Source organism: Phyllostomus discolor, chromosome 13 (assembly GCF_004126475.2).
Source record: "Phyllostomus discolor isolate MPI-MPIP mPhyDis1 chromosome 13, mPhyDis1.pri.v3, whole genome shotgun sequence".
NCBI lineage: Eukaryota > Metazoa > Chordata > Mammalia > Chiroptera > Phyllostomidae > Phyllostomus > Phyllostomus discolor.
Genome location: NC_040915.2, coordinates 25,380,928 through 25,406,238, shown reverse-complemented (window position 1 = coordinate 25,406,238; position 25,311 = coordinate 25,380,928). Strand labels below are relative to the sequence as shown.

Here is a 25,311-nt window from a genome sequence, read left to right as displayed (position 1 = left end):
CTAGCTGTTTTTATCAAGGGTGATTAATTCTCCTAGAAAAGGCACAGTAGCCACTACGTCATGCAGGTTACTTTGGCCTGGCAATAGGCTTCAGGAAGGAAGCAAGAGTTCAATGGCAGCAACCCACGGTTATCAGATAAAAATCGCTCCACGCCACGTGAAAAACAGGTACCCACTGTGGCCTTCAGGGGGAAGGACACACCAAAACTCATAAGGGTGCCTCTAATGGAGGATGAGAAACTTAAGACACACGTGAAAAAAAGCAGGGGGAAGCATCTCTAGGATGAGACAAAAAATGCCAACGTGAAGTATTTTTAAAATATAGCCTCATCTGAGTTTAAAGCAGGACTCCATTTTCCTGCAAGGGCTGAGGGAGATCCATGGACTCTCCACAGCAGCCAGCAACTGGGGTGCAAGGTACCCGGACAAGACTTCGGGTTTCTGGGGCTTCCTCCTGAGCCTGGGAGTCTCCTGGGGGGCTCACGGGGCCCCCACCTCCCTCCTGGGGATGGCGGGAAGAGCCGGGAGGGAGACCGTTTTGGTCACTATAATGTTAAAATCAGTGGGTCTTTAAGCATTTAATAGTTACATATTATACTTTTCCTTTTTTTTAAACAAAACTTCTACCTTAATCCCTCACGATACTGCAATTCAGAAAAAGGTCAAAAGCTCTTTACGGCAGGAGTGCTTAAAACACTAATCTTCTCATTCATAATCACAATGGTTACTGCTTCATCTTTTCCGTGTAGTGCCTGAGTCTCTCTGCTTTTCTCTCCTTAGAACAGGGAGAGCTATGGCTCTCTCATGCCTTCCTGTAGACGGCAAAGGCCTTTGCTGTAAGGACATCTTGAAAGCTGGATTAAAGCTCACTTTTAATATCGGACTAATTCATTGGTTCACACTTGTTTTGTCTTGATTATACTGACTTGTGCAAAGCAGGCCGTTAACCTGTTGCTGACCACTGCCTATGAGAAACATGATAGAGCAGGACTACCCAACCACCAGGACGGGGTCTTTGGCCATAATCAAGTATGAGTAATAATCTATTGTTCAACAGCAAAGCCCCTGAATGAACGTGGAAGCCCCAAGTTCTAGGTTACGTTTGAGGTATAATAGTTCCTATATGTCATGTCCTTTAGTTCTCACAAGCCCTTCTGAGACTGGTACTATTCTTACCCCCCCCATTCCCCAGTGAGACAGGGAGACAGAAAGAGTTTCTCAAAACCTTGCCTGAGTCACACCCGAGCAGGCGGTGAGACGTGGATCCCGGGTCTGGCAGTCAGACCAAGGGCTCTGCTTCTGCCCTTCACTCTGGCTGCAGCCAAGGTCAGAGATTCTGCCCCACGTACCAAAATCTCAGGACCTTACTGAGCTTTCCGCAAGGACAGGGGCTTTTCCTTCAGCCACACAGAGAGGGTCCCATAGCAACCCTCAGTCTCCCAATCTATACACAGCAACGAAGTCAACCCCAGTCGTCCCGCCTGAGGGAGTTAGAGGGAATGTTGGTAAAAGTGCTTTGAAACCTATAAAGCACTATAAGAATTTAAATCATTCCCCTAACACCCACAGTACAAAGAAAAATGAAAAAGAATCATTCAATGCTGGTCACAGATCTGTTTTTCAACTACTCAGTGAATAGAGACTTTTCAAGGAATTTAAACTTAATGAGGGGTCCCGGGTAAGACTGTATCTGTGAGTAGTCCTTTGAAGTCTGAGCTCAGAATCCTCATATTAGAGCAAATCTGAAAGTCATTTCGTTAAAATCTCTCCTCTTTCTGATGCTCGGCACACTTCCACGATAGTTTTGAAATGACAGCTCCCTTTACGATGAGGCTCAGTGACAGGAAGCTCATGACTGTCCGTGGAGATAATTCACCCCTTCTGGCAATTAGAAACAGTTCTCTTCTGTCATACTATCTCACTTTCGGTTCTCTACCCTCGCTCCTTTGCCATTCTAGGTAAGAATAAAGAGAAAAATTCTCCTTTTGCAAGAATATCACAACTTGCATGGAGAGAGGGGGATTGTACATTTACACATTCACTTAACTTAGTCACGGCATGGCTCAGGCTATGGGATTGTTCTGTGGCAGGAAGCAAAATCCTCTCTATGTCATTCCCTAAGAGCTGACTTCCAGCTTTAGAAGGAGCTACCAAAGTGTCCCATTGTAATAGCTCTTCAGGTGCACAGAGGGGGCGTGTCCAATCCATGACGGTGGTGCGTCTCACGAATGGTCCTCAAAGTGCAGCGCAGCCATTGGCAGGGGCAGGCAACCACAAGTTCAGCGCCTCCTGCTCTCCATTTTCATCCCACCCAGCATGCACATGTTCTACAACGCAACTGCACTCAAAGACTAAAAGGCGTTTTCTTCATTTCCCAAAGTGCTTTCCATGAGGACCAGAGGGAGAACCATAAACTAATAGATGGATGCATCATGTTAAAAAGGGTGTCAACATTTTTCTTTAATCAGTACACAGTCGATATTCCCCATCAGGAAAAACTAATGAGTTTCTCAGCTCCTCTCCTCAAAAGTCATTGCAAAAATCTATCGAAGGAATGTCATCTGTACTTAATGAAGGGACAAGCATTGTAATTAAGTTTTAAGCTATTTCTTCAACATGAAGCTGCCACTAAGTGTGAAATGGCTATAACTCATATTTTTAAGACCTTGAATTTATTAGCATCTATGTTCTATTCAAGGTTAGGGACATGGTACTTGGTTGTTAAAGGATTCAGATTCTGCTGGTCTTTGTTATTCCAGGCTGAGTGGCCTGAGCCCAGATGCCAAGCAAGGAAAATTATCATTAATGAGTCAGGGGTATTTTTGAAAAAAAAATCCCCCAAAATTGACAACTCATCTTCATTTATGAATAGGATACGGTGATGAAATGTGTAAGAGGGGAAAGGGGACCTGGCATTCATCTGTGAATTCATCAGGCACAGTTCTGCTAAAGAGTGCCAGTGCACATCCACGGACGAAGGAGACAGATACCTGAAGCTCTGAGATTGCTTGCAAAAGAAAGAATAATGAATGATTCTCTTTTTGCAAATGACTTAGTATGGATAAAAAATAAAAGACATGAGATATATAAGTGCTTAGACAAAATTAGGGACCCAGGAGACTTTGATAGCGCTCCCTTACAAACAAATGTGCAGAAGGTAGTTACCGATCTTCTTCCCCTCACGTTTGGGGGAAACGGAATTTGTAACGATCCACCTAACCCAAACCCCTCTGTGGGCAATGGTAAATGTGGAAGACATCGAGCCAGTGAACCAAAAAATGACATGCATGGGGCTGTGTGTGTTTGCAGCAGGCAGACCATAATGAGCCTAGGGACATGCCAAAAGCATTTTCTGAGGAAGTAAAGTTCAAGCTGAGAGGTGACAATAAATAGGGTTATCCAGAAAGAGAGCAGAGGAGAATGTTTCAAGGGAAGGGTCTAAGTGAAGACTCTAAGGCATTCTAGAGGAAACAAAGAGAAGATAGGAGGGCTGAAGCCTACAGATTGAGGAGAGAGAACTTCTGTCAATAGCGAACCCCACACACACACTCATGTCTGCTTCCTCCTGAGGCTCTAACGCAACGACAGCAAATGACCAAGAAAGGACACAAACCCACAAGAATAAAGAAAAAGAGAAGCAGCAAGAGTAGAAGAAAGATGTTGACAGAGCTTTGGAAATTAAAAAAAACAACAACAACAAAAAGTAACTTCATTAGCAGATGACATAAAACCGAATGCTAAGAGCCTATGGGTTTGGTGGACATCAAGCCAAAAGTTACTTCAAGCTGCAGAATCCTGGCCTGGCACAGGAGTGGGGCCACCAGGCACCTATGTGTCTGGGAGAGCCTGGTGGGGCTGAAATTAAGAAGACTGGTTGAGGTTCCCATGGGACATTGTTGGAGCCCTAGATGGTTTCTTCAGTGTATATCCCAGGTGATCGCCACCCTCACTGATACAAACTAAATGTTGTGCCACCCAGTTCATATATTGAGATCCTAATCACCAACGTGGTGGTATTAGGAAGCAGGCCTTTAAGAGGTGATTAGGTCACAAGGGTGGGGCCCTCATGAATGGAATTAGTGCCCTTATCAAAGAGACCCCAGGGAACTCCCTTGCTCCTTCTGTCACATCAGGACACAATGAGAAAGCTGTCTATGAACAGGAAGTATGCTCTCACCAGACACTGACTCTGCCAGTGCCTTGGAGTTCCCAGCCTCCAGAGCTGGGAAAAAGAAGTTCCTATTGTTTATAAGCCACCCAGTCTACGGTATTCCATTACCGCAGCTCAGATGGACTAAGACACGCTATGGAAGGCTCAAACTTTAGCCTCTGTGATAGGACAGCTGAGGTCAGCAGTACTGTACTAAAAACAGGGAGGTGAATGAAAACCTACATATTGAGAGTGGGAACTCGTAGGCCCCACCTGAATGTACTAGCCACAAAAATTCTTCCCAAACAAGGGATCAGGACTCCTTTCTGGGGAAACTGACCAGTCCAAGAGAAAAGACCTACAGATTCAGATGTTTGGGGTCACCCACCTAAAAACCCCAGCCTGATAATCCTACCTGGAAGCCTACTCCCCAACAAGCCCCACTCATGTGAACAAAACTTTCCAACAGATCCTTAGCGCTCAGCTCTTGAAAGTGAATTAGACCTCCTTGAACCACCAACCAGGTGAAAAAGTCCCAGCCAAAAAGTCTGAGATCTGAATTTAAAGGAAAAAAAAAAGTAGAGAACAGAAGAAGCTTGAGAGGATCAAAAAGTAAAGAGAGGATGGTACATCTGGGAACTTAATACAGGGTGCCGGCGAAGGGAAGCACCACGGAATACAGAACATTTGGAAACTGAAATAGGAGCGTGGGGATTAAAAGTTTAATAGAAGGGATGGAGAACAGAGAGGAGAGCACAGAGAGAAACAAGAACAAGGAAGGGTCGGGAGGAGCAGGAAGGGTGATGGGTGATGGGAGGCGGGGCCCCCAGGCAGCGCCAGATGGCCACTTGGAGGTTTCGGGCAAGTGCTTTTGTTTGGAAACTCTATCTCCAGGCCAGTGGGAGCCACTGAAGAGCAGCAAACAGGGAGTGACGGTTCGCCCAACGTGGCCAGAGAGTCAGGGAAGGCCACTTAGTTCCCTCTGAAGTCTGGCAGTGTTGTTCTTGTTTACATTATATCCCAACACACCCTGGAGAATTCTGGATTAAGGAAAAAGAGATATCGAGTGGCTGATTTTTAAAAAAGGATCACTTCTAGTTCTCAGCTTATTTCAGGTAAAAACTGTCATCAGCTTGTTCCTCTGTAAACTCCCATTACTCTTTGTTTTGAAAAGGTTATAATTGGAATTAAACAAGTCTGGCTTGGAGTCAGGATCGTGAAAGCTGTAATTAAGGAAGATTTTGTAGCTAGACTCCCAGCAGGGCCATCCCACTGAGGGGGGCGTGGGGAGGAGATTTAAAAGCAATTGTGTGTTTTTTCAAGAATAATACAACACCCATTTCACATAATAAATGGCAGCTGCTGACATTTTAATAAAGCTACAGATGATAATAAAGCTACAGTGCTCTGTTTTGAGGCAGAAGGTAGCCCCGACTCAGGACTTTTAACAAACAGACACACTTGCCCTTGTGCTCTGAGTGGCTGGGAGGTTAGCACTTATCTCTGATGTCATGTCTGCTGTGACAACGTGAACAAAAGAGCAGCGTTATTACCACCACTCCCCTCTATGGCTTTGTCTCCTGAATGTCTTCTTTCACATTTTAGACCCTTCTGTAAAAAACTTATAATTGAAAAGATATAATTTTAATTTTTAACTAAAAGCCACTTGTCTTAGATAACAATACTTGTCCCATGGCCCCTCAAATGCAGATGGAAATGCTTGGCCATTAAGGGGGTGGTCAGGTGCCTCCTGCTCATGCTCATAACTGGAGCTTCCACAGAGAGTGTAGGCATGATTTTTTAAATTTTAATAACATTTTATTTATCCCAATATAGCTAAAAATATGATCACAACCTATGATCAATATAAAAGTTAAGAAAATAATTGACAGTGTTTCCTACCAAATTTTGAAATCTAGTATGTGTTTTTGAGGGAGGCTTGTGGAGTGTTTTGGTTATGATGGCATTTCCCCCGGGACCTCGCTGTCTTAAAGGGTTAGAAATCCCGAACCACGTCTGGGGAGCCGTTTTAGGGCATCTGATCCAGACCGTACTGCAGCCAGTGCGGGCCCAGGGCGTGACGAGAAATGGACATCGCCAACGGCAGGTGCCTGATGGTGGATTCTGCACGTGCCTTTCCCTTCTGGTCGTACTCAGTGGTCCTTACAAGACACAGAGAGAAAGACTCGTAGCCTTCAAAGCTTGGCAAAGTCACCCAGATACTTTGTGACTGGCATTCTACCCAGTTCTTCAGGCTGGCCAACTTTTAATCTGTGCTCATCCATGAAAGCAAATGGCTTTCTTATGGTTATTACCTGGTTTAGTTTTTCTCTCAAACCTATCCTTATGGATTGCTGGGGAAAACTGAATTTCTTCTAGTCTGCTATCTTCTCTGTGACTGAAAAGTCTCAGCTTCCTCTAGGATAACGAGTCTCCCTTTTCCTCTCCCTCTGTAGGGTATCATTCTGGTCACGGAAGAAGGGGATGTCTGTGACTTCACGGTGACAAGAACAAAGAAAGTTCAGATTCCATAGATGCTGTTCAAGTGGGCACCCGGCTAGCAACCCACGCTCAAGTCCTGGGGGAGTGAGTTCTGGTCGGTTCTCTTGGCGCTCACTCGGCACCACCGAGTCAGGTCTCAGAGGTGCTGGTGGACATGGGGCTCTAGGCATGTCCCCCACTCCATCCCTAGCGGCACCGTCTGTGGTGGGGCCCTCATCCCGCTGCAGGGAACCTGCCCAGGAGCCTGCCCGTCTGCCCACTAGTTGCTCAATACAACACCACAAGATGCTTCTAACCCCCCTCTCCATCCTCCAGGACTTGAAGGAGATTCAAGAGTGCTGACCCAGGTCCTTCTCTCTCCCCAGCCACACGACAACCCAGGGGGAGTTGTGAGCCCACCCTGTGGGCTGGCTTCCTAGAATCCCAGATGAAGAGGCATGGTGACTCTTTGCTTTCGACTTTCCTTAAAACCTATCTAATTCATTTCTTTCCCCCGTAACTCTGAGAAAAAGGGTCATTAGGACATGTATTTCACAACCTGCTTTCCCTGTATTTCCCATATTCTTCTTCCCACAGTTCACCAGAGACCACATGGTTGGGTTTTCAGCGTCCTCTTCCTGCCTGAATGGGACTTGCCCTGCATCCTCGCCCCCTACCATCCCCATCTGCTGTCTGCTGTCTCTCCTTCCCAGGCCTCTAATGGCAGAACTATGACATTGAGAGAATATGCATACAAAACACGCAAGTTTAATATTTAAAAATATAATCTCTACCACATTTCCAAAAATAAAAAAAGTTGATAAATAAAACACAGGGAAAGGTGGAAATACCATGTATCTACTACTAAGAATAAGAACCATGGAAAAGGGCACCCTAGGGAAAGTTTGGAGATAAGGGAAAAAAAAAGAAAATATGGAGATAAATTCTAACTACAGCGCGGATACTGACAGGAAAAAGGGGAGAAGGACAGCATTTTGGAATACAGGAGGAAGGGAGAGAGGAAGAAGAGGGGCATGTACACGACTGGTCTTGGAAAACGGGCTTCCCAACAGGACAACCCTCACACCCAGTGGGCCTCGCCAGGCCCTGGCCTGCGGCTTTCAGGTCTGTGTTCTCCTTTTCCCGCGGGCACCGCAGAGCGTGGGACGGAGCACTGCGGTCGCTAGCATCTCAGGCATAATGGAGGCAGGAGGACGTGTTAATGTAGTTAAGAGTATTTAATTTATGGGCTGTGTTTATTCTAAGGTTATGTCTCCTCTACTCTGTCAGTTGAAATATATTTTCTTTTATGCACAATGCTATTAATAGTAGATGAAAGCACCCAGTGGTTTAATTTTTTTGTCTTTAATTGAAAAACGATTGTTCGTTTCCATCATTTCATGGGAATTTTTTATGGGTTGAAAAAAAAATTCTGGAAACCCCTGTCTGAGCCTTTGCATCCCCACAAAGAGCTGCTGGCCCCTCCTTCCAAAAGCTGACACCTGTGGAATCACTCTTTGCTGAGCTTGTTCCATGTTCTGGACACGAGGGCCAGGACAGCCTAGAGACGCGCCCAAGTTCACAGAGCAGATCGGCACTGGGGCCAAATGCAAACCCAGCGCAGGACCCTTCACAGCCACTCTTCTGCTTGGTGGTTTCCTGAAGTAACGATGCTATTCTTTAGCTCACTGTATGTTTCATTTTTCCTTTGAATTGCTCCAATATTCACGCCATGCAATCGAATAATTCTGAATCTTATACATGCAACAGAAAACTAAAACACTTAGTCTAACTGCTTTAAAGGGAGGGTGGAAGGGAGGAAAGAGGAGATAAAATGATAGAACAGAACATGTCTGCAAAATGTTTAAAAGGGAGAAAATTCAAAAATTTCTTCCACAATCGTATTGTCCCACATGCCATGTAACAAGCTCAACACACAGCTTCTCTCCCCCATTTCTCTGAGTGTGTTTCTCTCTCTCTCTCTTTACATGTGTGTGTGTGGTGTGTGAATTTGTGTGTGTGTGTGATTTTTTTTTTTTTTTGATCAGACAGGTGATCCAGTAGTTTCGGGATTGCGAGTCCCGGGGAGGCCAGGCAGGAGGAGTGATATCACCAAACCTCTAATTTATTGTACCCTGAAGGTTTGACAGATTGTTCTGGTCACATAAACTAGCAAATCACAGGGAGTCCATAAATATTTACTTGGTTACAGACATTTTAAAATAAAATTAAAGAAGGAAATTCATTTTTGTCAGCTTGTGGGAACCTTGTCTAATCTTTATTTCCCTATGATACACATAGATTAAATCTCATACATTCCCTAAGGAACTCAGATTTAGTTTCTGTCCATTGGAAAACATCCTACAGAATATTCAAGTGCCTACTGAGAGTAACAGATATAGCTTAGAATTCTTCAGTCTTATCATTAAAACCTTGGTAATAGAATGGAGGAAAAGTAAACATTAACAAAGAAATGCCTTATTTATGTGGGGCTGTAGAATGGGGTTGACCTCTGTGAACCTTTCGGCCCTTAATTATGTTACTTATTACGTTGTGAAACTTGTCACACTCTTTCGAGTCTTTTGTGACCATACTTGAAATTGCCTCCACACACTCTAGTCAAGAATACAGTTGTCACAAGGAAATGAGTTTGTACATAACACAGTAACATTCTTGGCAGCTACGGAATTATTTCAGGCTGTTCGCCCCTACATGACATGGCTCCGCAGAACCAGGCCTGGTGAATTCCGAAGCCTGCTCCTTGGGTTTTATCTTTTCTTTCTTCTTGCAACTGAAATGCCACTTCCCTCGGGCGGCCTTACTTAAATCTCTGAGGCAGATTCTGCCATTCTCTGTGTTCTCCGGACTCGGTTCCCGCATCTACCCCAGTCCCGATCCGATTCCCTTGTGCTGTGAGGTGCACTTCGGTCTTACTCTCCTGAACTACAAAGTAGCTGAATACTCACTTACATCTCTACATCCCAAGTATTTATTTAGCCCATGCCCTGACTCCCTGCATGCATCAAAAAGCGCTTGGTAAACAGTAGCTGCTCTGACACTGAATGTAAAATCTGGCCACCACCCTTGTGTCACTGTACATAGCATAAGAAGAGCACATCATCACATTGGCTGATGACGCATTCTTTTATAACAACCTTCTGGCTTCTTGCCCTGTTGCGGTTTCTTCCAAGCTATCAGTTACAGTGAGAGGAACAGAGGTGGCTCTGGAGGGACAGCGGTCTATGTAATCTTCTCTTTCTTTACGTCTGCCCCAGCATGTGACTGGGAAACAGGATTTCACAATCTATTTCCTGTTCCTGTAGGATCGGAATCCTACAAGGAAACTTCATGCTTGAAAGAATCTTCAGAACAAGGCGGGCATTCAGCAGCAGCCTCTGTCCTTACAGAAAACACACATGCTGCCCTGAACGGCCCATTTCCTGTCTCAGATCTTGCACAGCCTGAGGTCAGGGAGCGTTGCGTATGTCTTCTTATAGACTCCAGGAAGGAAAATAGTGAACAAGAGAACATTTAAAATGTTCACATTTTAAAATCATGAATTTATTAAAATCCAGTTTCTATTAAAAATGAGTTATCCCCCGCAAGGTACAGGCATATTAGCTGGTACACGCTTAGGTGCAGTGCCTCCAGCGCGGCACGTCCTTAGTTCAGAAAACCTTGGGCAAACGGCCAACGCACGCTGCCCTGGACGGGTGCTGGCACAGACCTCACTCACACTCTGTTTCTCTGGAGAGGAGCAAGGTCCTTCGTGATCTCCAGCTCAACCCTGCATTATTTACAAACATCTTAAGCAAACACGGCAGACAGGATAGGTACAGTAACTCCAAAAACAACAGCAGTAAACCAAAACTCGAGTCTACTGCCCAAGAGCTGAGATCTTTTAGGAAGAAATGCCAGAGGTTTAAAATTTGCTTCTCATTAACAAACAAGCAAACAACAACAACAAGAGAACAACAACAACAAAAAGCACTCCAGCAGCCAAGATAGAGGTTTGAGAAAACAAAATTTATCCCAACAGAGGTCTCTGAAATGGATGCTCTTTTCTCACGTTTGACTGACTGGGGTAAGTGAGGGACATATTAAATATTTAAGTTTTGCTTGTTTATTTTAGAAGACAGTCTATGTATACACAAGCTGTGGTCTGCTAATTCAATTTGTTTCTCCTTAATAAGTGAAATCAAGAAAATCTTATTAAAACATTGAAAACATTCCAACTTAACTGCATTGGGAGCTTTAAAGATCCATTAATTCACATCTTAATAAAAGACTTTTCTGTTCATCTCCTTTTTGTATATTTATTAATCTATAAGACATTCAGGGGATTGCATCCTTTTAGACAAATCATATATAAAATAAGGTCTTTTAGGACTTCAACATTAACTTCTTAGTTTTATCAACCTATGATAGATGTGTAAGATATTAACAGAGAATGCCAATTGAAAGGTGCATGGGAATATCTTTATGAATTTTGTTCCAAAAATATACCTCTTCATGAAGAGGTATTGAAAGAATATCTCTTCTCTAAATCTAAATTTATTTAAAAATTAAAAAAAAACTAATACAAAGGAATTAGCTGTTTGGAGCTGGAAGTGACCTGGCTGTTTACAGATGTCAGGCTCTCGGGGCGAGCTCAAGGCCACACGGCGGGTTTGCAGGAGGTCCCTGACGTGCAGCTCAGTGCCCCGCACCTCCACCCGGCTGCCACTGAGGGGCGCCTGCCTCCGCTGCGCCTGGGCAGTTCCCCTAGCGCCACCTGCCGGTACAACTTCAGGAACCTCCCTCAGGAGACTCTACCTTCCCAAGACCAGAAGACACACCAGACATGAATGACCTGGGTTAGTAAAACCGATCCAACCGTAAAGCCAGAGGCCATAAGAGTCAGTCACCAAGTTCATTACCTATTTACTCAATAGCCAAGGTCAATTCCAGTCAATAGTAGAGAGTACGGTGTGGCATCATGAAATGCCAAATGTGAAACATTCACGGACGCACTGATCTAGACCAATCAATCAACCTCATTTCATTATCCTTTCAATTGGTCAGAGATTCTCCCTCAACGTGCCTTTAAGAAGAAATTCCAGAAGGACGAAGGGGCTGATGATCACAGTCTGGGCTCCTGACTCCGTTCAGCTTATCGAGGGCCACTACGATTTGGACAGGTGCAAACAAAAGGCCGGTTTTAAAACGACATATTAAAAGCTCTGTATGCTTCCTATCGGAACATTTTATTTCTATGTCATTGTAGAGCAAGCAGTGAAAATGTAGCAACTGCCTGCAGTCCTTCCTCTGTTGCACTGCCTTGGAAGATCTCCCTGTGGCTGGGCTGCGCACAGGCTGCACGCAGGGGGCCGGCGGAGTGTCCGCGGCACTGTGTGGGCAGGACTCTGCTCTGTGTCCCTCCGCGTCTGGGTCGCTAAAGTGGGCTGTTCCTTGAAGAGTTTCTTTGGGTTTGATGTGGGCTGGGTTTGTTTTTCACTACAGAGAGTTAAGTTTTCTGTGTAAAGCCAAGTTAGCCTACATCCATTACACTTACATTTCTCAAGTCTTCCAGTGAATGGAGAGCTTGTTACCCAACGCCCTCCCCCACAAAAAAGATTCTGTCTTATATGTAGAGTTCAGCTGCTTTTAGTCAGCCCTCACCTTTGGCCTGATCAGCACTAATTACTGACTAGTTCTGTAAAAATAAAGTAAAATAATAATGCTGCTCCTAAGGAGGACTGTGAAAAGGGACGCAAGCCACCGTGACTTGTCTGGGAAGAGCTCTGGCATCAGAGGCACTAGGGGTCACCGCACTCCCCGAGAGTGAATCCAAGCCCTGAAATGGGGGTCTCCTTGTGGGGATTTGCTGGGAAGATTCTATTTTTAGGCCAGATATGAAACATGACACCCCGTTGACAGGTACACAGGTGCCTCCTGCACATCTGGAAGCACTGACCAATGCAGTTATTCCCGTACAATGTGAAACCTTGCGGGGTGGTGTATAATCTTAAAGACAATGCCCACTGTAGGAGGGATTTTGCTAAGAAAAGGCTCTCACTCCCCACCAACTAGCTTCTTCCTTTGGCCTGATTTATTTCTCTATATTCATCAAGATGGACAGGCTTTGCAAGAATGCTCGGGGTTTTGTAGCGAGGTGAGAATGTGTTTTTGTTTAAGGAAACACAAGCTCCCACGTGGCCACTGTTGCTTTAAGATAACAGAGCTCGTAGGACGACGCTGTGTAAGAGCAGGTGTGACTTGTGTAATACAGGTACATTTGCTCATGGTTAAAACCTTTACACAATACTTATTCCATGCTAGTTGTGATGATCTGCAACTGGTGTGAGCTAAAAGAACTACAAGAGATGAGGAAAGCCAGCATTCACTGAATTCTTCATGGCTGCACGTGTACAGGCAACATTAAAAGTTGTATTGGTAGCATCATACCATTTTTTTTAATGTTTCTTCTTGGGGCTGGGGATGCTCCTTGGGTGGCAGGAATGGTTTTTAGGCCTTATCTCAGTCTTTGTCTGTCTGTCTGTATGTCTACTGTTCTTTTTTATTTTCTACAGCTGCTGGTGGGGAGTGCACAGCATCTCAGAGCCCTTTTCTGCTAAGGGCACACACGTATGGGGATCTGAAGATTACCACCAGCACGTGGAATACCTCCCAAGGTAGTCTGAACACCGTATCAACCCAGGTAACGGGGGAGCTTGTTACACAGGAAAAAATAAATCTGGATTGCATTCAGAATTCAGCTTCTCTTAGGCATCAGTTTTCTTTGGGCTGGTCGGCTCCAATTGCTGACTAGTTCTCCAACTGGATAGGCTTTTGGTACCACAAAGTACAGCAAGAAACAAACACTGCAACACCACAACGCCTAGATCTCACAATTCCAAGGCAGACAACCTCTTGCTCCAAACCCTCAATGTTCAGTCCTCAGAGAAGATTTTCTCTTGGCTGAAACTTATCTTCACATCCTTTCTAGTCTCTCCCCGTTTACATATTCATGCACGGCTCATTACACGGATTCAGAATGGGTCGTCGGTCCGTTGCACAGAAAGAACGAACAGCCACTGGTCAATGCTAAATCAAAGGCTTACCTTAGCTCCTTGAAGGGGTCTGCCCTGACGTTAGGGGTCTCTATGGACTTAGGGAACACAGTGCCCTCTGCTCCTGTAAACAGAAGAAAACAGCAAACAGAGGTTGGAGACCGTTGGCTGTGTCACCTGGAGACATAGTCAGCTAAATGCACTGAATCCTTCATGCAAACCGGTCCACACATATTTTGTCACTGGCTTTAGGGCTCCATAATAGGAAAGCATTGAATCAGCTCATGCAAACAGACTTGAAAAAACAACCAACTTCTTTTGAAAGTGCTCCTGCTGAGAACAGAGTGAGGCCAGGAGGCAAATTCCATGTTGGCTTAAAAAAAAAAAAGATGCCTAGAAATGACTCTGGTTTCTCATAAACTTGTAACAGTCTCCCAACTGGAAGTGTCTGAAGACCCGGCAGCTGAGCCCTTGCACTGCACCGGGGGCGGCTCCCATGCAGGAACGTCTCGGCACCTGGGCAGAGGTGGAAACGGTCGATGGCAGAAAACCCTGTAAGGGCTGCAAGCTATGCGCCTAGGGACAACCACGCAGACGTAAATAAAGTTTGACACTATTTCCTTGAAGAGTCAAACACAACAGTGTGTGAGATCATTTGAAGTTCAGTGCTTTTACACTTTGAGTATTAACATTGATTCAACCCAGTCCAGACATTTAGCGGCTGACTTTGCTATACGCTTTTATCTTCACAACTTGTCAACTCCAGCTAAACCTTTCTCACCGTAAAGATTGTGATTATTTGATTTCTCTGCTCCCGAAGTGTTTTCAATGCATTGAAGCCTCAGTTTATCACAGACAATTGCACTGGATATTAGCTTTTCAATTAAACTTAGCCAGGCAATATCCTGTACTTTGATGGAAAGGTGTTTATTTTTATACATTTGGTACAGTTCTTTGACGCTGTGAGAGGGGACAGAATAATATCTCACATTCATGGGTGAATTTCTAGAATCCTCTTGCATTGTTATAATGTCTAAAAATCTCCTCCATTAACCACTGTTATTCTAAATCTAGATTTATCCTGACATACTGATGAGTCTAGGAAGATGAATTGGTTTCTTGACTTTTGTAGCATCTGTAGAAATATCTAATCTTTCTGATGTGAGTAAAAGATTGTTGCAAGTAAAATAAAAAATGATACCTTGACTTAACATTATATATAATCGTTGAAAGGATATCCTGGTGAACAATAACTGTTATTCTAAGCGAACATTTTCTGGGACTGCTACATGCTAGACAGCATAATACATATTTCATACACAGTGGCTCATTTTATTCCCTTCGGTGCCCCATCGTATTGACAGGGGCAGGAGGCACGGAGACATTCAGTGTGAGGACGTCGGAGACCTTTCTCTACCTGCCAGCAGTTCCACTTGTCAGGGCCCCAAACCACAGCATTTCAAACCTACCTGAAAGTGCCCACAGCCCCATTAAAATACAACCTTTTTTATGTAAGATTTTTAGGACGTTCGTTGTTTTATTATGCATACATCGTTTATTTTGCTCTCGTGGTTTAAACTTTATTGTGTTCTTTATAACAGTGATGGATCATCTTATGCGTCTACTCGACGGGATCAGAGGCTGCCCGGATGTTTGGCTGACCGCTGCTTCTGGCTTCCGGATGGGGTTAGCATCCGAACTGCCGCACCCCGCCAAGCTGTTCGCCCCTCCAACCGGAGCGGCAGCATCCTACCTGTTGGCGGATTGAATGGAACAAAAACGGTGGAGGAAGGGAGAGTTTGGCCCTTCCTGCCCGACTGCTTGAGCTGGGACATCTGTCTGTCTTCTGCTCTCACCGCTCCTGGGTCTCAGGGCCAGGCCTGGGCTGGACTCGACATCAGCAGCGGCCCCAGTTCCCGGGCATTTGGACCCAGCCTTCACTGCGCCGCCGGCCCTTCCAGCTCTGCAACTACAGGCAGCAGACCGCGGGGCCTCTCAAGCTCGGTGACTGTGTGAGCCAACTCCTCACACTGATTCTTCCTCTGCACAGATCTCATTGGTTCTGTTTCTCCAGAGAACCCCGACTAATACAATTATTGAGTAAGAACGGCTGGGCTACAGACGACAGGGTAGTTTTGTTACATATGCATGGAATGTGGGTGTGCACAGTATATAATCCCCATTGCCTACATTTTTGTGATCCTTTGCACCACCTGGGGCCAAAGGCACTGTGGCGGCTGCCCCGTGGATGAGAGGGGGGCCTGCAGAAGTCACAGGACAGTGAGTGACACACTGGGAGGTGGCTCTAGGCTGTGTGGCGCCCCAGAGCACGCCCTCAGCCCCCCTCAGTCCCAACTCCACTCTGTGACTGCGGTCCACCTGTCACCACCGCAGCTCATGGCGGGCTTCCCTCGGACACCCTTGGAGACACTTTGTTGTTCGTCATTTGAACCCTATTTAAAAACTATAACTGAAAGGAGCAGTCACCTATCTCACTAAGGCAAGGACAGTTATTTCTGTTTGTTTCTATTGTCTGTCCTCTTTAGTCCCACCTCAAATCTCCCCTCGCTCTACCCAGAATTCTACGAAAATGTCCCTATAAAGAGCATTAGCACTTTTCAAAGCGGCCACGATGGTCTGACTCACCCGGGTGGCACTCGGTCCGGTCCAGGGCCGCCTGTGTTGTTTGGACTGTTACTAGAATGCTGCCAGGCTTAACGTTCCACCTGTCTCACCCCCACCCCGATCGTCCTTTCACAAGGCCTTTGTGGCTGAAGAATACTTATTTTGCAACTCTTGACTATGCCAAGGATATGCATGCCGTGGAATGCATATTACATTTATTCTGACCAATTATCCAAAAATGAGGGATGACATGTTCTTATGTGAAATGAATCTCAAGAGCCTGGGGCGTTTTCTTTCTCCAACCCATACTTCGTTTGTCCAGCCTGTTTCTTCATTCGTCAGATCCAGTGATGAACCCTCATCTGCCACCTTCCTTCTTACAGGGGCGGTACCACGCTCCCGGAGGGGTGACTCGACTGCAGCTGGGGGCCCTCAGCTCTGCCGCCCCTCGGAAGCAAGGCCAAAGGGAGAAAAAGACACAGGAAAGCAGCCCAGCACATTACAGCTGCTCACTCCATGTCTGTGGAAAGAGTGTGATCTCCCCCGAACACCTGGCCTTGGGTCCTCAGCTTCCTGTGACCACGCCTGCTGTGCTCCCGGTGGGGGACGTGCCCTGTTCTCTGTCATGTCCCCACTGTCCAGCACAGGGTAGGCGCTCGACAGATGTCTGTAAAGTGACCACACAACTCATTTGGCACTGAACACACGCTACCTGGGACTTTAATTTTCCTTGCAGACACTCATTTAGTCTCTTCAACTAGATCTTAAGCTCTGTGCAGCCAGGGACAAGGTCAAGGTAGAATACAGTCAGATTCGACTGTAGGTTCCCAAGGCTTCTACTGGACTCATTTCCAGTTGTTACCGCCATTTCTATGGGAGTGCCAAGTTACTGTTATAATAAATGCATCACATTTTAAATACCTGTCCAAAATCACAATCTAACATATTTTAACTGTATCTTTAAAAGAACATGCTAATAAAAAATGCCGTAGGGCTAAATAGGTATCGCTCTAAAGTAGAATGCCATTAAAAGGCTGTGGTTTCTTTCTCAGACCAAAGAACCTGCTTATCTTACAGTAAGAGGACTGGGGCTGAAAACATGTGGGGCCCCTGGCCGCGCGGCCAGTGAGTGCTGGGGCCCAGAGTCACATCCAGCTGAGGAACCCACTGTTAGCCCACCGAGGCACTCGCTGAATGGCAAACCAGCAGAAGCCCGAGCGACAGGGCTCTGACAGGTAGAGGAGGTGGGTGATGGACAGGCTCTGGATGTGAAATGGACATGAAGGGTGAGAGGCTCATGCTGTTGTAGTGCCCACCATCCAGCCAGACGCCCTTTGGTTTTGTCTTTGCTGGACTTTGGACAGGGGAAGACATGCCCCATATGTACCGAAGGACAGGCACATGGATGACTCCTCAGGAAAAAGTCTCTCATGAGCCAAGTGACCTTGGGCATGAAAGCCAATCTCTCTGAGGCTCAGTTTCCTTTACTAAAACAGGAGAGACTGACAGTACCCTCATCTCTAGGGGTCCTGAGTGTGAGCTCTGGCACATAGCAATCAGCAGATGATAAGTTAATAAAATAATATTACTAGTACCAAAATGTTTATGAACACTAATCATTCCTTTTCTTTCCAGGTCCTGTATGACTCTTTAAAAAAAAATAACATTTTTAAAGCACTTACTATGAAGTAGAAAGTACTGAAACTGTTTTCATTTGATCATTGGAAAAACCCCATGAGAGAGGGGCTATCAGTATCTGTGATTACGAGTGTGGAGTCTGAGACTCAGAGCGGTCAGGAAATTTCCCTATGGTCACAGAGCAATGAGGGGGAATCCAGGACTTGAACTCTAATACTTCAGCTCTGGGACACGTGCCCTTGACCACCTTGCCACACTGTCTTTTTCAGCAGATTAAGTTACTCCCTACTTGCTCATCTTTTTATGAGGTGTGGACACATACCAAAATGTTTGTGCCCTCCCGTAATACTTGCTACACCCCCCATCACCGCTCCTCTAAAAACAATCTCCATGTACAATGAGATGAGTTAATGATACTTTTCAGAGAGCCCATTTCTTTCCAAGTGCCATCAGGTTCCTGAGTTTTACACCATTTTTCACTTTCCCAGAAGCTGCGGAGTGAACAACCATCCATCAGAATGAATTCCCCCATCCCATCCTCTAGCCATTCTTGGATAATAAATTATTCTCAATTTTATTATTTCGAAAGGTTTCTATCAAAGCCATACCTACCGATTCCTTCTTTTGACACAATATAATTTACCAGCAATAAATGTTCATAAACAGTTTGAGTGAAAAATCCATAAAGTCATTTCGGTTTTATTTTAAGTTCCATTTAATGTCCCTCAAAAGTGATTTCATCAATGTGTTTCCATTAGCTAGTTCTCTGCCCAATAACTTAATTCCACACAATCAATCAGGAACTTATAAAGCCCATGACAGGATCTACCTAAAGTGTTTTGAATCACCACAAAGATCAGCTCAGTGGCTTTGCTTCCCCTTGTCGCCCAGGCAGGGGGTACACTCTTCAAAAACAAAAAAAAAATCTCAAACTCGCTTCATTGCCGTAGCAATACAAAAGCCAGCCTCTCCTCTCTGGAAAGTGCACTCAGGTTTGGAGCTCAGTGTGGTCATGCTTGCCCCTCGGAGTGTCCTGGACGCAGGAGACCTGAAAGCCAGCTCTCTCGGTGGTGCTTGGCATGTCCGATAACCTCTCTGGCCCTTCGTTTTCCTGATTTCCTAGAAGATGATGGTTGGGATGGGAGGTATCGGAGCTACATTGCTTTTTTCCCCAGGTGTAAAATGTCATAAGGTAACAATCTAATCAAAACAGGTAACTGTCTTTAGCCACCTCCATTCCCTACCAGGAGGACAGAGGAACCTGGGAATATCAAAGGAAATCACTGAAAACTTTCCCAGTGTTGTAGGAAGAAGCAAGTAAAAGCAAACAGGCTTTTGCCCACTTTGAACTTGATTCAATTGGTGGACATCATCACCAGAAAATAAACCTCGTAAGAGATGAAATGGCAGAGAGCAAAATCTAGCATAGATGAAACTAACTGTAAAAACAAGAACCACAAAAAACTTGTGCATATCTCTTTAAAACTTCAAAGATTGATGTAGGGAATTCCATTTCATAAAAAATAGGAAACACTGAAGTGCCTGAATGTGTACGTGTTAAAAACAGCCATGAACTAAATACTGAACAAAAAATTTACATCTGCAGAATTTGGTACAGGAAAATTGGACTTCAGAGAAATTGCACACAAAAGAAAAAGTAACAGTGGTAGAAGTTATAATCAGTAAAAACTGGAGACAGAAAAATTTATAATGAATTAAACCTTTGTTGGATGTGCAGAAGAACAACAATTTGAAGACAAACTTCTAAAAAGTTCAGAAACGATTTTAAGTGTGCTATTTAGAAAGTTAAAGAATTAAACTAGCTTAATGGAGTTTTCTCTGGTAAATTCTTTCTTGATGTACGTTCATTAATATTGGCATAATTATGGTCGATGCTTTTGTATGAGTGAACACAGACTAAAAGTCACCTGTGCGTTTCAGTGGCGGGGCCTAAATGTTCGACAGGCTTCAGGCGCAGAGTAAAACATCTGATGACCAATGTTCGAAGTCAAAACGTCTGAAGTTTTCTAATTCATGTTGCTTGGGTAGACACAACCTGCCTGACAACCCTCCATAACAACCACTTAGTAAGTTTTACTCAGTAAGATGAGCATGCATTTCCATACTGATATTAAATCACACATAGAGAAAAGATGTCAACCTAAAACATGGTGATAAGAAGATGGAAGAGGGAGTGATTTGATTCCTGGAATACGAGAGGACCGAGAAACCCGAGGTCTGGTTTTCAGTGCTGATTTTGCGTAAGCTCATTATGTGACCTTTGGCAGTTGGCCTTCCATTCGTATTTCTCCACTCTTTACACAGAGTCAGGGTGGGAACCAGACACTCTGCAAGGCCTCCAGCCCTGCTCTTTCACAGGACTCCAAAGGGCCTGGCTGGATGGCCAGGAGAGGAGCACGGCAGGATTGTTAAAGCCAACATCCCATTTATGCAACAAGCATGTGTCCAGCAGGGGGCTCTAGAGGGGAGCCAGAGGGATATGGAGCTCCCAGTGCAGCGCACTAGTATAGTGCCATAGTGTACATAACCAGTTTAAATAACGAATGATAATCTCACAAGTAAAAATAGCTGTTAGTCACAGATTGTGAAAATGGTGATTACAGCTTGAAAGGAAAATCAAAGATGTCTTTGAAAGTATACAACTTGGGGTCATAACCTGGTCTGGTTGGTAAGTTTCCCAGAAAAAGGGAAGTGTTGCCGTTCCTTGCTCAGTAATTGGGAACACAGCAGCTGAGAGCAGGAGGCAGCTGTGGAAAGCGGGGCAGAGGTGACAGGGCTGGGGAGCTAAAGTTAACAAAGATCCATGTGGCCAGACCATGTTTACCAAGTGCATGGTGAAACAATTTAGATAGATCCTATCACAGGCCTTATAAGTTTCTGATTGACTCTGTGGAATTAAGTTATTGGACAGAGAACTAGCTAATGGAAACACATGGATGAAGTTGGCCCAAATAATACAAAGCCTTGTAGGCCACGGCACAGGTTTTGAGCAGGGGTCTGACTTAAGCGAATTGGCATTTCTCAAAGATCACTGGTGCTGCATGTTATGGTCTGCATGTGTGTGTCCCCTTAAAATTCATATGTTGAAACTCTAACCTTCAACAGAACCCAAACGGGGTGGCACCCTGCCTCCAGCCTCCCAACTGTGAGAAATAAATTTCCGGTGTTTAAACCACCCAGAGAATGGCATGCTGTTACAGCAGCCTGAGCTGAGACACTGCGGCGTGGCAAAGAAAATGGAGAACGTGGGCAAACGAGGTGTGGTGGGGGGGTCACGGTGATGGGCTATACTAGAGAACCAGCAGTGAGGATGGAGAAGAGTGGCTGGTTTAGGAAATATTTAAGAGGACACCTGATGGGGCCCAGTGGTGTGCTGGGCGAGAGGGGGACTAAAGGACAACCACAGGGGAAGAGCTGAAATTGATGGCAAAGCCGGATGATTACTGCTCAAAGCCGGCTGTGCCCATGGCAACCGTATACTTCAATCAAATCCTGTTTTTTTTTTTTTATGTTTGGTATTTTATTTGCAATAGAAATTGCCTTTAATAAAAGAAGCTGCTCTGAAGCCACCTATATTTTTCTTGTGAAGGTGCAGGTGAGATGACCAAGTAAATTTAAATTAAGTCTCCTGTAGTATACATAAGCAATATATATATTTTAAAACTATGAATAATGTAGTAATCCCTTGAATAATAAACATTGTTTCTGTGCAAGATAATTTTCTGGTTACTCCAAAGGTTTAGCTAAATACATGTTCATATATCTATCTCCCATGGTTTAAAAATCTTTCTAAGATACATGAGATACTGTATCTTAGAGAATGTGGTTACATTTTGATATTTAAATATTATTTAATGTCTAAGATTATTCTCCCCAAAGCCAGTCTCCTCCACAGCTTGCTATCCATGGTAGGTATAAAAGACTGAATTGTGGGAGAACTGATCACAGGAAACTCCTCAGAAAGAGTGGTTTTTATATTGAGTTCTAACATGAACTTCTGACTTTCTCCTAATAGTAATATGCAGTAAAATGACTCTTTTTAAGGAAGTGAGTTGGGTATGTTTAGCCAAGGATTTAAAGTGGCGTGAGTATTGGTGAAGTTGCGGAGCCTCCACCCCTTCCAGGATTCAGCGCCCTGACACGGCTGTCGGCCCGCGGGACGCTCCCCAGGACTGAACAGCAGACAGACGCGAGCCAGCAACTTCGAGCAGAAAAGGTCTCCTGAAGCAGTTTAATCCCATTCCGTCCCTGGGCCTGCTGGCGGTATTTGACAGTTTGCTAATGCAAAACATTTGTGGTCATTACAAGTTGTTTCCAGGATACGTACCAAATATTTTCTTTTTAGGAATTAGGACAGATTCTCCTAACCTAAAAGTAAAGATAACTCATTCGACAAATATTTTAGGGAGGGCTGACTCCATAAATGGGTCTGTGGGGAAAACAGAACTTTCCTCTTTGTAGGATCACAAGTTCATTAAAAGATTGAGAAATGTATAAAGTGTATAGCAGTTTCAAATATTGTAACATTCTTTGTAGATATTTAACAATTACCTACTATGTGCGCAGCACTGTGCTACACCGGTATTTAGTGTGAAGAGTTCATCCACGCCCTTAGGGAGTTCTACCATAGCCAGACAGATGGATTTAGAGAACACGTTTAAATTGATTTTTAATGACAATTATTACAAAGTACACATTCTCAATGGGGGTAGTGTGGCTAAGTCTACAAAACTGGTTTTTGAGGGGGTAGCAAAAGAAATCTTGCTCTATTAATGTCTAGCATAGATACACAGATAGTACATAAATAGACATACATATCTCTGTGATACCAAAATTTCATAGGAGGGGAGTAATTAAAAAAGAATGTGAGCCCTGGCTGGTATGGCTCAGTGGACTGAGTGCCAGCCTGCGAACCAAAAGGTTGCTGGTTTGATTCCCGGTCAGGGCACATGCCTGGGTTGTGGGCCAGGTCCCCGGTAGGGGGTGCGAGAGGCAACTGTCACATGTTAATGTTTCTTTCCCTCTCTTTCTCCCTCCCTTTCTTCTCTCTAAAAATAAATAAATGAAATCTTTAAAAAAGAGTGTAAAATATTGGACAAGTTATTTAGGGTCCTCTAGACTTAGTTTCTAGCTTTGTGGAATGGGGATAGTAACACTTCTCTCATAAAGCTATTGTGAGGATTAGAGAATTTATATTTTATGTATGTGCATGTATATATGTATATATAGTACATATGTGTGGGTATACATATATGTAGTAATATGTGTGCTTGGTACATTAAACTGCTCAACAAATGATGGATATTATTTATTATAATTAAATTGATGGTGTTGATTATAAAGATAGAAGGCCAGAAAGGCAAAAGAATATCATTGAATATCTGAATGTTAACAACAGAGAAGAATAAAATAAGATGTGTTTCCTTTTAGTTTAGCTGAGCTAGCCATACCATCAAGGTGCACATTTTAAATACTTGCATAGCATGTGAAACTGCAGAGCAATTTAAGATTCCCGTGTAAGAATATTCTGGCAAGGCATGAAGAGACAAGTAGTTTAATTAAACAAACTCCACTCCAGAAACCAATAGACCAGAACTCATGCTCGGTGTATCATTAAGCCCAAACAGGAAGAAATAAAAGGAATCAACCAAGCAGCAAGCAACCTCATTTCAGTTTCTTATGACTACATTATTTCTGATAGTAAATAAAAACACACAGCAACACAAATAATTTCAACTCATTGGTCGTGTATAATGTTAATGGGACAAGGTGGCGCGGAGTTAGGACGGTCTACGAACAGCCATCCTAATGTGAGCATCGGCAGCAGGCTGAGAAGGCTGCTCCTCCTCACGGGCTGACATGCACACCAGGGAGACTCCTTGGTTCTCAGAGATGACAAGGGCACAGTGTGTCCCATGAACGAGGTGAAAGTGGCTCTCCACCCACACTCCCCTCCTGGTCTCTGGGGAACAAACAGGCGGCCAGAGGCAGAGAGCCGGGGAGGGAGTGAAGATGGAAAATGAAAGCAGGTTAAGGAGAGCATGGGTTCTGCCTGGCCTCCCGCCGGGGAGTGAGGGCTACATGGGAGCCCCGAACACGCCGCTTCCTTGGCCAGGACCTCAGCTCTCGGGGGTCTCTGTCAGCTGAGAGCAACCGGGACTCAGAGAGTCAGTGGACTATGCACGTGGGTGAGGCCGCAGACAACACGTGCGTGATTTTCAGGGTTTCTGGTCATTGAAAAAGGAGCAGGACACTTTGTTCCTGTGGCTAAGCAGGTGGGGGGTGATGTCTTTCTATGGAGAAGGAAATTGAAACATTAATTGAAGGCCATGGAGAAGCACTGTCTAAAAAATAATTGGAGGAACTTACAGAGTCATTTACAGGAGACGTGGGTGATGATGACTTGGACAGTGAGAGCCAGCAAGTGGAAATCTTAATAAAAGTGCTGAATGTCTCAAAGCACTAAAACACTTAAATGGATTAATTTTAGAATACAACCCTATTATGAAAGCAGGCCTCAATATGAATACTTCACAAGTGACAGAACGGGTCCTTTTGATGGCATGATTTTTGCCTCATCCACTGACATTATCCCTGGCACGGCCAGTAAGTTACTCATCAACATTTATTTTCCCTGCAGACAAAACACCGTGTTGTTCACCAGAGCCCGGTTGCCAACTACACAGTCACTTTCCCAGACTCCATGGAAGCTAGGGCTGACCACACGACACGACTGTGTCTAATGAGACGTAGGTAGAAGTGTGTGGGGAGGGGCACTGGGCAAGCTTTTACACCCTGATAGTAAGGTGCACGTGGGCCTGGTCCACTCCTCTTCTTTCCTCCCACCTGGGTACCCACATAGTACACGGAGCTGTAACAGCCATCTACTGACCACGGGACAAAGGCCAAGAAAATTTCAGGTGTGCTGACTGCACGCCATTAGGCCGCTAGCAACTGTCTCTCAAGTGACTTCTTACGGGAGGCAAACAAGTTCCTCCACATAATTTGCTTAAGCCGGGCTTGTGGGAACTTTGTTCCTTAGCCTGAGGTTCTCTTCCATTCTCCCTGAGCCCAAGGGGAAAGGAGCGCATGGACCCTTTAAGAGAGTCACACCCATCACCTGGAACTTTTCTGCCGTATGCCAAACGACTACAAGTTGAGAATCACTCTTCCTGTGCCTTTACACTATACTGAGGTGTCTTTTTACTGATTGCTGAGTAGGGCTGGGTTTGCCTGCTTCCTGGACTTGGCTCATGATGTTCTCAGTCAGAGAGTTCTTTCCTTTCCTGTCCAGTGCACCAAATCCTTGCAGGCCCGGCTCCAATGCCGCCTGCGCAGTGAGGC

At 44.7% G+C, this 25,311-nt stretch overlaps 1 protein-coding gene across 2 annotated transcripts in view; it reads right to left on the bottom strand.

Annotated features, from left to right (window-relative positions):
- Window positions 1-25,311, bottom strand: part of SGCD (sarcoglycan delta) — a 770,090-nt gene that overhangs the window by 74,998 nt on the left and 669,781 nt on the right. For both annotated transcript variants that reach the window (XM_036014319.1, XM_028528196.2), the window contains one exon: window positions 13,735-13,807. In XM_036014319.1, the coding sequence (XP_035870212.1) occupies window positions 13,735-13,807 (73 nt within the window). The remainder of the gene's footprint in view (window positions 1-13,734; window positions 13,808-25,311) is intronic.